Consider the following 17,362-nt stretch of genomic DNA (forward strand, 5'->3'; position numbering starts at 1 on the left):
GGTTTTCCATTTTGAATAATAATGATAATGGTAATAATAATAATGATAATAATAATAATAGTAAGAAATGTGCTACCTTGCCAGTTATTCACTTGGCAAATAAACCCTTTTGAATAGAAATAGTGATTTTACTATTATTATTATTATTATTATTATTATTATTATTATTATTATTATTATTATTATTAATACAAAATGGAATTATTATTGTTGTTATTATTAAAAATGGAATACTATCCATAAAGTGTGGCAAGACATTTATTCATGTGACTGATTGGCAGTGTGCGTTTAATAATAATAATAATAATAATAATAATAATAATAATATATAATAATAATCTTTATCTTGGCAGATCGAGAACACGATGGGCGAGAAGTTCGCTGTGCGAATCAACCGCCTAGGCCTAATGACGAGGTTCGCCGAGCGGGCAGGACGAGTCTACGATTTCACGTACGACGACGATACCGGTCTCCTCATCGCCGCCACCTCCCCAAGTACGTCGTTGCTCGTGGTATTTTTTTTTTTTTTTTTTTTTTGTTTTGACCTCAGTCGTTTTTGCTTTCAATTGTGATAATTTTTTTTTTTTTTTTTTTTTAGACCTAAGCAGTCGTTTTTATTTCTTTTAAATCATGATAATTTCTTCCAATGTTTTTGTTTTTAAGACAATCGTTTTTTATTTTTTTTTAAATTGTGATAAGTTTTTTAATGTTTTTTTTAAGCAATCGTTTTCGTGCTTTTTTTTCAATTGTGATAAGTTGTTTTAATGTTTTTTTTTTTTTAGACTTAAGCAGTCGTTTTCGATTTTCAATAAACGGTGTAATTTTTCAAGTTTTTCATTTTTCTTTAGACTTTAGCGGTCGTTTTTATTATTTTTTAAAAATTGTGACAAGTTTTTTAATTGACTTTTTATTGGAATAAGGTGGTTTTTTTTATTTATGGTTTATGTTAATGTTGTTGTAAATTAGGGCCTGCCATATTGCCAGCACGGGCTCTTGCCACAAAAGCAGGCGGTAATTATTTGACTTGTATTTTTTTTTACCTGTGTTTTGTTTTGTATTGTGATTACCCTTCCGTATTTTATGTACGATTATTTTTTCTTTTCAGTAACAATTATTTTTGAAGGTTTTTTTTCAGTTATTGGCAAGTTGAATAATTCTGTGATTATCTTTTATATATTTTATTTATGTGTAATTAGGTGTTTTATTTGAGCTGTTTGATTGCTAATTTAACCTTCGGTCGTTTGGTTTGTTTATTGTAAACAGGTCAACAAAAAAGTTTTGAAAATATATAAAACTTCAGTAAAATTTTATACAGTTAATGATTTTGTTTATTTCTTGTAAGCATTTCCCATATTTAGGTGAATTGTATATTGAATGTAGACTTTTTTTTTAGATTTTACATTTCCAATTGTTGCTTTTGCAATTCACCTCCGTTTGATTTGATGTTAAATTTGACAGTTATTCATGAATGTATGCATTTGTGTTTTCTTAATTTTATATAAGACAAATAACAAATGATATATGATTTTGTCATGAGTTAAATTCAGACGCACACAAATACTGAAGTTCACATATATATATATATATATATATATATATATATATATATATATATATATATATAATATACATGTGTATGTGTATATATACTGTGTATGTGTGTGTGCCTGTGTGTACAATATATAAAATATAAAACTTACTCCCTCCTTCCAGGTCGGTTAACCTACGTGTACGAATACGAGAACACGGGCAGGATAAAGACAGTGGTGGCACCCACCGGCACCCGCGTGGGCGTCGACTCCTGGATGGGCGGCGAAGGGATGCACAGAAGCCTCAGCGTGGGCGTGGGCGGAAGCCATGGCGAACAGAGGACGCATATTCTGACTCTCACCAGCAATACGAAGGCTGTGTTCACCCAAGGTATGTTTTGTTATACTTACGTATATACATATGTATACATACGTATATGTGTATATATATATATACATATATATAAAACAATAGTTCCACTGAGCATTACTGCTTATGGTATGCGTGCAACTCAGTTGCCACAGCTGAACTGAATGGTTGTTTGTTTCTCCCAAATGGGTGACCATCATACTTAGGCCTATTATAATATATATATATATATATATATATATATATATATATATATATATATATATATATATATATATATATATATATATATAATATGCACATGTATTGAATCGCCAGTTTCCATCGATTTTCAATTCTTTCTGTCGTATTATGAAAAAAATTAAAATAACTGGTGAAAGTAGAAGAAAGGGGGAAAGAGATTTTTAAAGAAAGCTACCATCCCATGATCTCAGTATCCGGCTCATGGCCAGTAAATAGAAAACCAGGAAGGTAGGAGGATTAGAGAGAGAGAGAGAGAGAGAGAGAGTTCCGGAAAAGGTATAGTTGATTAGGAGAAGAGGAGAAAGGCTTCTGTTCTTTTGTTTGGGGGTGGGTGGGGTGGGGTGGGGTGGGGAGGGTAGAAGAACTGCCATTATGCTTGCCTAACGGAAGAGAAGAGGAGAAGTTTCTTCCGAACTCGGACGGGGAGAAAGGAAGGCTCAGGTATTGGTCTTTGTTGATAAGTTTGCGTTTAGTGTGCTTGTGTTTATGCAAGCATGCGTGCGTACGCATACATACGCACACATACACACGTGTATATATATATATATTATATATATATATATATATATATATATATATATATATATATATATATATATATATATATATATATATATATTTATATTATATTTATTTATATATACAGTATATACACCTACACAGTTATACATAAAACACGAACCTTTCCTTCAAGCATTTATTCTGTAGAAAACACAACGCTTCCCTTACTCAGAACGTCCTGACTTTTCAGCGTGATAGCCGTTGCCATCCTACTGGGAAATCAGAAAGATATAAAGCTGTTTTATTTGCCATCTTAATGTCACGCCAAGGTATAGGTTTTATCTTGCCAAAGTGTAAGATAGAGCTCTTCCTGATTATGGCTTCAGAAATCTGGCCTTGCAATAAAACCTGTGTCGGTCATACGAGAAAGGTATTTTTGTTTTTTAATAACATGTAGTTTCTCCCTTTTACTGTCACTTATTGGCCGTTGAGATGAATTGTTTGTATAGTATATTTTGAGTGGAAAGTGTTACCAAAAAGTCGTTGATTTGTATTCAACATGTTTGTGATGCTTTTGCAATAAGTTGCGGTTCTGTGTTATGGAATGGAATATAGAGTATGTGCCAGAGGCCAAGCACTGGGCCCTATAAGGCCATTCAGCGCTGGAAAGGAAATTGAGAGTAGGCAGGTTTGACAGGTGTAACAAGAGGAAAACCTCAAAGCAGTTGCACTGTGAAGTAATTGTTAGGAGAGGGGTGGATAGCAAGATGAAAGAAAGATAATATGAATGGAGGTACAGTAAAAAGAATTAAAAGGGTTGTAGCTAGGGGCACTATCCTCCTGTAGGGACGCGTGTTCATGACAGTTGTGCTGCAGAGTGGACATGCCCTCAGGCTCGCATAAACCCTCAGCACCTGCGTTTTAAATCCTGCCTCCCGCAGACATCCACCAACTGGAAACGGATTTAGCATTTCAGAAGGTAAATTTGACTGGACGAGCCTCCCCAAACTACAGCACATCCGCCTCCGAGTGCAGTGACATAGGATTCGCATCCTGTTCCAATTGTCAGCGATGAATAGTGCAGTGAAAAAGAAGACGTCGAATGCCTACCTCATGGAAAGTGCATGTTTGCAAGATTTAACTTTCTGCCGGGTACCCCGAGAGTGTTGCCCCACCTCACTCGTTTCTCCCGTCATTTTTGATTCACGGGTGAACTTTGCGGGTTTATTTTCGATTTCTTCTTCTTCTTCTTCTTCTTCTTCTTCCGGGAACGCCCTTTTTAGGCTGTGTTATTATTATTATTCCGTTCATGTGGAACAAGCCCACCAAAGGGGCCACTGACTTGAAATTCAAGCTTCCAAAGAGTATGGTTATTATTATTATTATTATTATTATTATTATTATTATTATTATTATTATTATTATTATTATTCAGTAGATGAACCTATTCATATGGAACAAACCCACTAGGGCCACTGACTTGAAATTCAAGCTTCAAAGAGCTATGGTTATTATTATTATTATTATTATATTATTATTGTGTGTGTATGTATATTATTCATTAGATGAAAACCATTCATATGGAACAAGCCTACTAAGGGCCAAGCTTCCAAATTATGGTTATTATTATTATTATTATTATTATTATTATTATTATTATTATTATTATTATTATTATTATTATTATTATTATTATTCAGCAGATGAAACCTAATCTTATGGAACAATCCCACCAAAGGAGCCATTGACTTGAAATTAAAGCTTCCAAATAATATGGTCTTCATTAGGAGGAAATAAGAGGAAGTAAAGGGAAATACAAAAAGAAGAGATCCCACTTATTAAAAAAGAAAAAAAAAATTAACAAGTAGATAAACAGATAAAATGTATTAAAATGCATGAAGAATAGCATAGGGTAGCAACGCATTGCATTTTCGCTTGAACTTCCGCAACATATATAGCGAAGGGAAGATCTAAGATTCATTTTCTCGTAAGGGTGAAGTGTTTGTTGATTGATGCCCATTAAAAGGTAAACTGTCAACTCCACAGATAGACTGACAGACAGACAGACACCTTGTCAGAAGGCAAGGCGAAATTTACTGTACTTGTCAAGAGCTCCGACAGGGCAGTTGCCTCTTTTTAAAGGCTGACATTAACAGAGGAAAATAATTATAAATTGCTCATGGTTATAGAACAGAATATAGGACCTATGAGGTCATTTAGCACTGAAATGAAAATTGACAGTAAAAAAGGTTTGAAAGGTGTAATAGGAGGAAAACTTCGCAGTTGCACCATGAAACAATTGTTAGGAGAAGGTGGAAAGTAAGATAGAAGAAAGAGATTATGAACGGAGGTACAGTAAAAGGAATGAAAGGGGATGCAGCTAGGATCCGAGGGACGCTGCAAAGAACCTTAAGTGATGTCTACAGTGCACCTGACGGCACTAACCCCCTACGTGGTTGCTCCGGTTATGGTACTAACACTTGAAAAATAACTTCAAATTAAATTTTGGTGGAACGAGTTCAGTCATCATGTTGTTTTAGAATAAGCTTCTAAAGCAGCCCCTAAAACAGTCATTTAAAGTTGGATGTGAACGGGAAGGCCTTCTGTTATTTATTTTTCAATTAGTGTAGAAAAAGGAAGTCTCTGTTGGTGTGACGTGTTCAGTCTTAAAATCTGACTGATAGGACCTCCATTATTATTCTGCCTAATCTTTTCCTAAGTCAAGTAGAGAAGAGACATTCCGTTTCGGTTTTTTACTGCCTTCAAGAGTCTTTTACACCTTTACTTTCATACTTCCTCCTTTATATCGCTTTAGCGAGGTCTGGGTTAGGTCAGATAGTCTTTCCCCACACACACAATATTCTGTTTCTGGTTTTTTACTTCCTTCAAGAGTCTTTACATCTTTACTTTCATACTTATCTCGTTTCAGCGAGGTCTGGGTTAGGTCAGGATAGCATACGAACCCCCACCCCTCCCACCCCACACACACACACCTGTCTGTATTATCAAAGGAAGAATTACAAGGCCTATACCTCACCATATTATGATCATGGTCAGTATACTGTACAAATGATTTTGTGGTATATATATTTTGATAGTCGAGATATGCTGTATGTGTTCGAACACACATACAGTTTCCAGTATATATGCTTGTCCACACACAAACACAAACGCACAAACCCGCACAAACTCACGACACAAGCCAGTAAAATGAGAGCGAAAGGGGAAACGAACTCGCAAATGACTTCAAAAATGTGACGCGCATAATTGAGTTCCTTCGGGAACCGTTTTCTCTATTCTCTCTCTCTCTCTTTTTTTATTCATTATAATTATCTCCTCGGCGGTGAAAAGTTGGCGAAAAATCACCTCTCCTTTTTTTTGTGGGGGGGAGGGGAGGGGAAAGGGAGGGGGTTGTTGAAATAGTGAAATAGGCTTTGGCATCCAAGGTCAAAGTTTATAACCTAATGTAACGTCGCATTGACAGTTCTTTTATGATTTGGATATTTTTTTTTTTTGAGTTTTTGTTTTTATTATTATGTTTTTTTTTTTTGGCGGCAGAATCGTCCTGGAATTTGTTCATCCGGTAATTTGGTTTAACTAACTTAATTTCGATTCCGAAAATATTTTAATGTGGGGGAAAGAGGTTTTGATTAAGTTTGTGATTTGATGTTTTTTTTTCTTTATTTTGATATATAATCAGATACTTATCTTTGTTTATTTTAACCTGATCGTTGTAAGTTGCAGAAATCTTTACAGTAATTAAATTAGCCTATAATATTTAATGGTGTTAATACATCAAGTTAGCCATAACGGCTTTCAAAATACGTGGTCGGGCAACATGGCTACCTTACATCTATCCCAGGTTCGTTAAGAGAGAGAGAGAGAGAGAGAGAGACTGTATCCTTTGTATAGTCATAGGACTATTCAGGACTAGGTACTTGTATGGCAGTATATTGCTTAAAAGCCCTTGTTATAGAGCGCAGGACCTGTGCTAGATTCCCCGTTCCTTGGTGATTGCATTGCGGGAACGTTGTTTCGAAAACCATGGTAATAAGTGTGTTTTGTGTTATTGAATCACTGTCCCATTTCAATAGAGGGCGACAGTAGAGATCTTAGCCATATGAACTTGTGGCTGAGAGCACCATTGTGAATTATCTCCACGCTTTGTTTTCTCTTGTTATATTCTCTTTTAAGAGGCTATTTTTAAACTCACGTCTTCCTTGTCTTTTATATCTTCTTACTAAGCTAGATTACGACATTGAGTTGCCTTCCCCGTTGGCCTCTGTTTATGAAAAGAAAGAAAACAAAAACATCTCATGACCTTGTATCAGTCCCTTCGGGCCCTAGCTGCAACCCCTTTTATTCCTTTTACTGTACCTCCGTTCATAATCTTTCTTTCTTCTTACTTCCCACCCTCTCCTAACAATTGATTCATAGTGCAACTGCTTTGAGGTTTTCCTCGTGTTACGCCTTTCAAACCTGTTTTACTGTCAATTTCAGTTTCAGCGCTGAATGACCCCATTGGTCCTAGAGCTTTGCTTGTGCCAAAATCCTATATTCTGTTCTGTGTATTCTATATTATGTATCAATCTGCGGAGTGGCGAGTGGGACGTGTACTTTCCAGGAAAAGACTGGAACGTGTACTTTCCAGGAAAAGACTGGAACGTGTACTTTCCAGGAAAAGACTGGAACGTGTACTTTCCAGGAAAAGACTGGAATGTGTACTTTCCAGGAAAAGACTGGAATGTGTGCTTTCCAGGAAAAGACTGGAACGCGTACTTTCCAGGAAAAGACTAGAACATGTACTTTTCAGGAAAAGACTGGAACGTGTACTTTCCAGGAAAAGACTGGAATGCATACTTTCCAGGAAAAGACTGGAACATGTACTTTCCAGGAAAAGACTGGAACGTGTACTTTCCAGGAAAAGACTGGAATGTGTACTTTCCACTAAAAGACTGGAATGAGTACTTTCCAGGAAAAGACTGGAACGCATACTTTCCAGGAAAAGACTGAAATGTGTACTTTCCGGGAAAAGACTGGAACACATACTTTCCAGGAAAAGACTGAAACGTGCACTTTCCGGGAAAAGACTGGAATGTGTACTTTCCAGGAAAAGACTGGAACGCGTACTTTTCAGGAAAAGACTGGAACGCGTACTTTTCAGGAAAAGACTGGAATGCGTACTTTTCAGGAAAAGACTGGAATGTGTACTTTCCAGGAAAAGACTGGAACGTGTACTTTCCAGGAAAAGACTGGACCTATTAAATTGTTGAACTATTCCGAGGGAGAACTTGACCATGTATTCTTATAAGCCTAGAGTAAGGTTACTTGTGCACCGAATACGTTATTTATGCGCCTTCAATTATTCAAGAGAACTCGAAGGTAACGTTACGTATAATCTCGGTAATTGCTTAAATGCTGAATTATTCTTGTAAACATGGAGCAGTTTACTGTGGTGCGCCCTGAACGAATAATTCATCCCCCAATAATTCGTTTTGGATAAGTTTTGTGGATGAATTATTGAAATTCCATATAACCCTTTAATTCTGATGATGATAAGAAAACCGAGTGTGCTTATGGGGGAATGTACTGAATTATACGAAGTGGTCTTTCTTAGCTTCTATTGGAAAGAAGAAGGAAAATAACTTACCAATTTTTCTTCCCCTTCCTACCTTCTTCCCTTCCCCCTGATGACCGGGGAGGGAGAGAGAGGGAGTTGGGGAGGGGGAGACCGTTGCAACAACGTCATTATTCTTGTAGAATGTTTCTTGATGGAGTATTTTATGCTTCCGGCAAATGCAATTTTAGTTCATAAGGCATCTTTACAACTTATTTTATGGGGGCCACCAATCGCGGTTACGACCGACTGTTTAGGATGCGCACTGAGGTGAAGCTCCTCTCTCTCTCTCTCTCTCTCTCTCTCTCTCTCTCTCGGGGAGGGGGGAGGGGAGGAGGGAAGAGGAAACCCACCGACAGACGCAGACAAGGTAGGGGGGACAGATAGGGATTGGTTAGTTGACAAGATAGACTGACAGACTGACAGGAAATGTTTAACAGACGCGGACAGAAGGACAAACGGACAAGGAATGTTTGTCAGACACAGACAGACAAACGGACTGACAGGGAATGGTTGACAGACAAAGACATGCGGACTGACAGGGATTGGTTGACAGGTACAGACAAGACTGACGGACTGACGGGAGTGCTTTGTCAGACACAGGCAAGACTGACGGACTGACAGGGATTGCTTGACAGATACAGACAAGACTGACGGACTGACAGGGATTGCTTGACAGATACAGACAAGACTGACGGACTGACAGGGATTGCTTGACAGATACAGACAAGACTGACGGACTGACAGGGATTGGTTGACAGGTACAGACAAGACTGACGGACTGACAGGGATTGCTTGACAGACATAGGCAAGACTGACGGACTGGCAGGGATTGGTTGACAGATACAGACAAGACTGACGGACTGACAGGGATTGGTTGACAGATACAGACAAGACTGACGGACTGACAGGGATTGCTTGTCAGACACAGGCAAGACTGACGGACTTACAGGGATTGCTTGTCAGACACAGACAAGACTGACGGACTGACAGGGATTGCTTGTCAGATACAGACAAGACTGACGGACTGACAGGGATTGCTTGTCAGACACAAACAAGACTGACGGACTGACAGGGATTGCTTGACAGATACAGACAAAGCTGGTGGACTAACAGGCAATGGTTAACAGACACAGATAGACATAATTTAAATTGAAAGTAAATTTCCATATGTAAGGCGCCTTCTTGTCATGAGTAACTTCAGAAAATGTGTACCCTTATGGACAAGTGTGTAGCCTACTTTGTACTGGATGAGATTGTAAACCTTCTTGAAATTTTGTTACTTCTGTGTTACGAGGGTATACGCATGCGCGTTCATTCCTCAGAGGTATAGCAAGTTGGAAATAGGAGTTGGAATTTCCCAACGTCTTTGCTCTTATCAATTATACATCTTAGAATCTGTCTAATTATTTACTTCATCAGGTAATAATAATAATAATAATAATAATAATCCTGCGTAGAATGATCATTTAATCTTGATGACTGAATTCAAAGTTTAGTCGAGCTATAAATAGTAGAGAGAGAGAGAGAGTAAGAGGATACAGGAAGCGAGAGAGAAAAAGAGAAGCCGGGTAGCTATAGGAAGTATGCTATAATAGTGAACAGAAACGCCAGCCGTGATTGAGAGAGAGAGAGAGAGGAATGGCCGACGCCCCCTTTCCCCTCCCGCTTCGCCATCCTTCAAATCAACTGGGATTTTTGGGCAATTTCCTGGGAATGGCCTTCACTAACTCCCATCATTTCATCATGCAAGCCCTTTTTTTTTTCTAAGGCTTGGGGAGGAACCTAGGGCCTCGAGAAAGAGATTTTAGGTGGTATGTGTATGTGAGGATGAAGATGTTTGTGTGTGTTTGTGTTTTGTGTTGTACGTGTGTATTGGGTGTTTGCATTTTACGAAAAAAAAATCTTCATGACATTTACCTGGTTAGAGAGAGAGAGAGAGAAAGAGAGAATCTTCATCCTCGTAAAGATTTACCTTATAAGGTGTTCCACCGAGTGGGGGGTAAAAGGTTGCTTGCTTGAGGCGTTAACTTGAGAGAGAGAGAGAAAGAGAGAGAGTTCATCCTCATGAAGTTTTACCTGCTTAGACGTTCCACCGAGTAAGGTATAAAAGATTGCCTGCTTAAGGTCCTGACCTGAGAGAGAGAGAGAGAATCTTCATCCTTATGAAGATTTACCTGGTTAGGTGTTCCACCGAGTGGGATATAAAAGATTGCTTGCTCGAGGCCTTGACTTGAAAGAGAGAGAGAGAGAGAGAGAGAGTCAAGATGTGAAAAGGAGGAGTTTTAGTAACTCCACAAATCAAAAGAATATTGTAACCTTCCGCCACTTTTAGTTTCACAATCCGACCACCTTCCTCCCTTGTATTGATAAGTCCATCAAATGCACTTTTTTTAATGATATTTTGGAAAATGGAGGGACTTCGAGCTTTTGGGAACCATATACAGAATTTTCGTGCCTCCAGACTTCGTAACTTCCGCTGTTTGACTGATTTTATTGAGAGAGAGAGAGAGAGAGAATCAGGTTTTAATATGACTTTCGACTACGTAACGATTCTGTTACTCGTTTAAAAACTGGAAAATGGAGAGAGAGAGAGAGAGAGAGAGAGATGGAAGTCCCCCATTCAGACCCATTTTACGATACTTTTTAGTAGTTTGCAGCGAACTCCCCCCATTCCTGATGAGCGAGGATGAAAAAGAAAAGAAAAAAATGATTGAAATTTCACTAGGCTTAGCCAGAAGGCCCCATAACCATTGATTTTCTCTCATAATTTAGCTAACTTTCAGTGGACTAACTTTCTCTCAGTCGCCCCCCAACCCCCCACCCTCTCATTTTGGGGGCCTTTTGGCTGTTACTGACTCACGGTTAGGATTCGTCTTCATAGAGAGGAAAGTAGTATCTAAAAGCCTTAGGCTTAGAGAAAGAGAGATAATTTTCTTGTGAAACTGTGGAGTCAGTTGAAATGACACGCACTTGTGTTGATTTCGAAATGTTCAGTTTCAGTAATTCGTGTAGAGGTAATAATTAAATTTTATAATTAAAGCTTATTGGGTGGTTTGGATTAGCTTGAAATCTGTCATTATATGTTTCATATATTTCATATATATATATATATATATATATATATATATATATATATATATTTTCAGATTAACATGGACCGAAAAAAAATAATATATATATATATATATTGGATTTTCAGATAACATGATAAAAAAATAATGGAAACTAAACATGATAATGTTTACGTTAACCATACAAACATGTGCAGGCATCGTACATATATGACACCTCTCTCATTGTTTCTAATAACGTTCCATCGATATATTATCGTCTTTACTTTAGAAAACCCTTATTTACTGTAATAACGATCCCAGACTGTCAGCTTTCCTGTGATGGTTGAGATTCAACGTCAAAGAGGAAGTAGGAAGATGGAAATCCCCGTTTTATAATGATAGAGATAAAATCTCTCTCTCGCCATAGTAGAGAAGGAATCTCCCATCTATTATGATATGAGGTAAATGTAGAGATGGAGAAGCATTTTTCCCCCCTCAGATTGAGAAGAAACTCTTCCTTTCCCTGTCAAATAGTGAAAGGACCTTTTAGCAACCAGGTTCTTTTCCCAGGTAGAGAGGATCTCCTTCCAGCTCTCTTCTCTCTCCTCCTCCAGGCAGAAACTCTCTCTTCTCTCTCTCTCTCTCTAGAAACTCTCTCTCTCTCTCTCTCTCTCTCTTTCCAAGATAAAAAGGGGAGCCGTCCTCCCCAATAGGGGTGAAAGCCCCCCTAGGCATTCGGAGCCGTGTTTGAGGCTTCTGCTTTATCCGCCTATCATTCTCTTTTTATTTTCTCTCTTGTTTTATATGCCATTTCTTTTCGTTATCATCAAGCTGTTTTTACTTGTAATATTGAGTTTTAGTTTTCAGTCAAAGAAAACTATTGTGCCGGCTTTGTCTGTCCGCCCTCAGATCTTAAAAACTACCGAGGCTAGAGGGCTGCAAATTGGTATGTTGATCATCCACTCTTCAATCACCAAACATACCAAAATTGCAGCCCTCTAGCCTCTGTTTTTATTTTATTTAGGTTAATTAGTCATAATAGTGCTTCTGGCAACTATATAGGATAGGCCAACACCTGGCCGTGGTTCAAGTTCATGGACCCCGCCTATTCAGCATTATACTGAGACCACCAAAAGATAGATCTATTTTAGGTGGGCTTGATTATAAGCAAGCGGCTGTACAGAGGTTCAATTGCGCTGAAGAAACTCCGGCGCATATTATACTTGTTTTATTCTTGTCCTTCGGCTTGAGATAAACCATATTTCTTCAGGTTTATCGTTACTTTCATTTCCCATTCCCAACGTTATTTCACCTTTCCCTTCTTCCTCCCTCGGTCGTTCTCTCTCTCTCTCTCTCTCTCTCTCTCTCTCTCATACCTTTCCCCTCATTAACGTCTCCATTCCTTTGACCCTCACTTTTCCCCATTTTTAACAACCGGTCTCTTCTCCCCTTCCCATTTTACCTTTACATTTCCGTGCTGCATTTTCCCCTCTATTACTACCTCCTCCTCCTCCTCCTCCTCCTCCTCCCCTCATTCTCTTTCTTTGCCTCTACTACCAACACTTCCCTCCTCCTCCTCCTCCACCCCCCTCTCCTCATCTTCCCTCATTCTCCTCCTATTCCCTCTACCACCTCCTCCTCCCCTCCTCCTCCTCCTCCTCCTCCTCCTCCTCCTCCTCATTCTCTTTATTCCCCTCTACCACCACCTCCTCCTCCTCCCCTCCCCTCTCCTCCTCCTCCTCCTCCTCCCTCCTCCTCCTCCTCCTCCCTCCTCCTCATTCTCATCTGATGGAAATGGCGAGATCTTGAGATTTCAGATTCCATTCGGTTGATTGACGCATCCGCTAAGATAATATTCTAATGGGAGGGAAACCTGTTTGATTGGGCCCCGGGCTATGGCCACGGGAGAAGAAGAAGAAGAAGAAGAAGAAGAAGAAGAGGGTTGATGAGAAGGAGTAGTAGGAGGTCAGAAAGATTTGAGAAATAACAGATGCCTAAAGAAGTGAGAATTCATATTGGATAAACGTAAGCGGTTAAAAAGGTTCGACCTGAAGAAGAAGAAGAAGAAGAAAGAGTGATATAAAGTACCTAGATGGGAATTATAGGATATATATAATATCGTTCAAAAGATATGGTAATCCTCGCATTAGAGCAGCGCAAGTAATTAGAAAAAAATCGATGGAATAAAGCAGGCATTTGAAGAAAGCCGGAATCATCAGAGATTTTTAATGCGCCGCCGCCGGTTGGATGATGTTATTAAGACGAATTGTGAAGCTGAAACGTTGTCGATAAGTGGAATTAGTTCTTTTACTTATTCTTCCTGTTTTCGTAGGAGCGAGTTCGTATTTTACTCACGCATGTATACACACACATGTATATGTATATGTAGAAAGAGAGAGAGAGAATTATAGAACTTCCGTCTTCCGTTCTTTAAGCCGAAGTACTAATAATGTGTTGATTTAAAAGATAATACCAGTTTAAAGTAAGCAATGTAGGTTCACCGTATACATTGTTAAACAAAGTTAATGAAGTGCCGAAATCAGTTACTGAATTATTTTCGTACGGTTATCTTTAGACCCAGGATGTGGTGTATATAAATTTTGACCTGTGTATCAGAATTATAAATTTTAAATTAGTAATTTGATTTTTTAGATTTTTTTTATAGATTTTTCATTTCATGTCATTATGGGATTGTGAGAAGGGGTCCTACTCTGCTGAAATCCGAAAAAAATCGGAAGTTGCGTCATTTGATTAATCATCGGACTGAGGGGGAGAATAGATATCATTAGACCCAGTTTATTAATTTTCACCAGTGTCTTATATAAGTTTTAAATTGTGAAAGGTTAGTTTTGTATTTTAGACTCATTTATTTACAGATTTTTCATTTCATTATGGGATTATGAGAAGGGGTCCTAACTCTGCTGAAATCCGAAAATATTCCGAGGTTGCATCACGTGATCGCTCATCGGACTGAGGGGAAGAATAGAGACAATTGACGTTTCTTAGTCAAAGCTTCTTTTCTCTCAGATTGAACGTGGGCCCGACTTTCAGTTCTTAATTATTCTATTTTTTTCTTTGCCTCGTCGCCATCTTCATTTCTTTGATGAACTTGGATTCATTTCCGAGCCGTGGCTCAAACAATGAGGACTTCTTTTGATGAATAACCGGTCGACTGGTTCGAAGCTTCACTTTTCTTTCAGACATTCAGACATCACGCTGGAGTGGATGCGTGAGTCTTCGAAGTCTGGCTGTAGTGTTTTTGGTAATTTTTATTTTATTGTGTTTTATTTAAAGGTGTCTTGCTTTTTACAACAGCGTCATCTCTCTCTCTCTCTCTCTCTCTCTCTCTCTCATTTATATCCCTTAATTTTTTCTTCAAATCCAGTTCATAAAAAATGTGATATGAAAAAGGTGTTTTTCTTGTACGTAGTCACCTCATCTCTCTCTCTCTCTCTCTCTCTCTCTCTCTCTCTCTCTCTCTCTCTCTCTCATCCTGCATTTTCCATTAATGATCCCAAATTTTTCTTATCCAATCCAGTTTCAAAAACTATGTGATATGAACAGGTGACTTTACGTTCACGTATGCAATTATATTCTCTCCCTCTCTCTCTCTCTCTCTCTCTCTCATCCTGCATTTTCCATTAATGATCCCAAATTTTTCTCATCAATCCAGTTTCAAAAACTATGGATATGAACAGGTGTTTACGTTCACGTATGCACCCACCCTGTCTCTCTCTCTCTCTCTCTCTCTCTCTCTCTCTCTCTCTCTCTCTCATCCTGCATTTTCCATTAATGATCCCAAATTTTTCTTATCCAATCAGTTTCAAAAACTATGTGATATGGACAGGTGACTTTTACGTTTACGCACACCTCTCTCTCTCTCTCTCTCTCTCTCTCTCTCTCTAGTTTTTCCTAGTTTTTTCCTTTCCTTCCTGGACAGCTTGGTCTTCTTGTTGAAATTTCCACCGGCGGCCATCGTCACAAACTCCGTGGTAAATTATTTTACAGCTGTTTGGGACCCAGACTATGAACCTAAAGGGATTTGGACATTGATTCCCTCCGACTTGGACTCGAATTGGACACCTCTCTCTCTCTCTCTCTCTCTCCACTAACTCAAACATCTAACTCGACCACTAACAAACATTCTCTCTCTCTCTCTCTCTCTCTCTCTCATACACACACACACAAACTATCTAACTCGGGCCACAAACAAACATTCCTCTCTCTCTCTCTCTCTCTCTCATACACACACACACAAACTATCTAACTCGGCCACTAACATATCCTCTCTCTCTCTCTCTCTCTCTCTCACACACACACACAAAACCATCCTTGACATTCCCTGTCACCTCATCTGAAGGGGCTTCACTTCTCATGTATTGGATTATAAAATTGAAAATCTAATTTTCTTTATCAAGGCTTTTTTTTTTTTTGATTGAGAGAAGATTGTAAAGTTTATTATATTTTGTTTTATATTTAAGTACGTTTAAAAATTGTATTCTGCTGCAGAAAACGAAATTTGTATCCATATTTATGTTTTTTTTTTTTCATGCTGGTTTTGTTGAGAGGAAATGGTACAATTTATATTTATTTTTATTTTTGTATGTTTTAGAATTAATTGTATTCCACTAGATAAAGGAAATTGTATCTTTATATATATATATATATATATATATATATATATATATTTATATATATATATATATATATATATATATATATTTTATCCTTATGACCATGACCGTATTTGGGCTTAGTAATATTTCTCTTTAATATGTTTCTTTAAGTTCGTTTTTATATCATGGTACTCGATTTTGGTGTCATGTTAGTTTAGTTTATCACGATTTATTTTTAAAACAAAAAGGAAATAAAGGGTCTAAATGACAAGTGGAGGTTAGCCGAAAGCAAAGGTCACTTTGCTGCAAGAAAATATTCGCCAAAAATATTTTATTTAAAAGTATTACAGTTTTTTACGTAAATCGGGGAGAATCATGATTAATTGGCTTTCCAGTGATATATAGTTTAATGTAATTTATGCCCGCTGCTGCTGATTAAAACGTGAGGAACCCCGTAAGCATTACTTAAGGTTCTTTGCAGCGTGCCTTCGGCCCCTAGCTGCAACTCCTTTTGCTGTACCTCCTTTCATATTCTCTCTCTTCCATCTTACTCTCCACCCTCTCTAACAGTTGTTTCATGTGCAGCTGCGAGGTTTTCCTCCTGTTACACCTTTAAAACCTTCGTGCTGTCAGTTTCCCTTCGCTGAATGACCAGTTGTAATTTATCGCATTATGTTAAAAAATGGAAATCAGTATGGACGAAAGAAAAAATGAAAGCTTAAAGAGACGAGTTGGAGTGATGGTCTAAAAGGCATAAGGCATGCAACTTCATTCCTTATGTATATGAAAGACGTAATTGGAACACGGATCTTCAAACGTATGTTTGTATGTTTGTTTGTTTCTATATAGACATTATATTCCTCATTCCTTTATTACAGGCGAAGTGAAATCCGAACTTCAGGTATGGTCCAACGGCACCTGGCGCCAAGAGCTTCCTTGGGGAGGCTACGCCCTCGCCCTTGCTACGGCCTCCTCTCCACTGCTGGAGGTGTCCTTGCCCACCCAGGCACGCCTTCTGCCCGCCCTCCACCACTACCAGTTGGCCCTGGCACCAGGGCCGCCCAATGGCCTCACCACGAGCTACGGCGTTGGGGACCGCCGAAGACAGAATCGACTTGTTGAGACTGTCCTGCTGGTAGGTGCTCTCTCTCTCTCTCTCTCTCTCTCTCTCTCTCTGATTCTGCAGTTTTACACAGTAGTCTGCTTAATGAACTGAGTACAAAATAAACTTAAAGGTTTACCTTATACAAGTATAGTGTGTTAATATTCGTATATTCGCCAAAACACGTTTGCAAACTTGGTGCTTAAATTTTAACATTGAATATCACTTCATTGTAGTGACTCCAAGAAAAAGACTTCCATTTCCAGTATTAAAAATTAGTTTTCTAATTGCTGCAAATTAATTATCTTCTTCAAAACCTTGTCAATAA

General features: G+C 38.3%; 1 protein-coding gene across 1 annotated transcript in view; it reads left to right on the forward strand.

Annotated features, from left to right (window-relative positions):
- Window positions 1-17,362, forward strand: part of Ten-a (tenascin accessory) — a 1,082,171-nt gene that overhangs the window by 1,045,541 nt on the left and 19,268 nt on the right. Inside the window, 3 exon segments of the mRNA XM_067108410.1 lie at window positions 354-495; window positions 1,714-1,920; window positions 16,811-17,067. Of these exon segments, the coding sequence (XP_066964511.1) occupies window positions 354-495; window positions 1,714-1,920; window positions 16,811-17,067 (606 nt within the window).

The sequence above is a fragment of the Macrobrachium rosenbergii genome, chromosome 9 (assembly GCF_040412425.1).
Source record: "Macrobrachium rosenbergii isolate ZJJX-2024 chromosome 9, ASM4041242v1, whole genome shotgun sequence".
Classification (NCBI taxonomy): Eukaryota; Metazoa; Arthropoda; class Malacostraca; order Decapoda; family Palaemonidae; genus Macrobrachium; species Macrobrachium rosenbergii.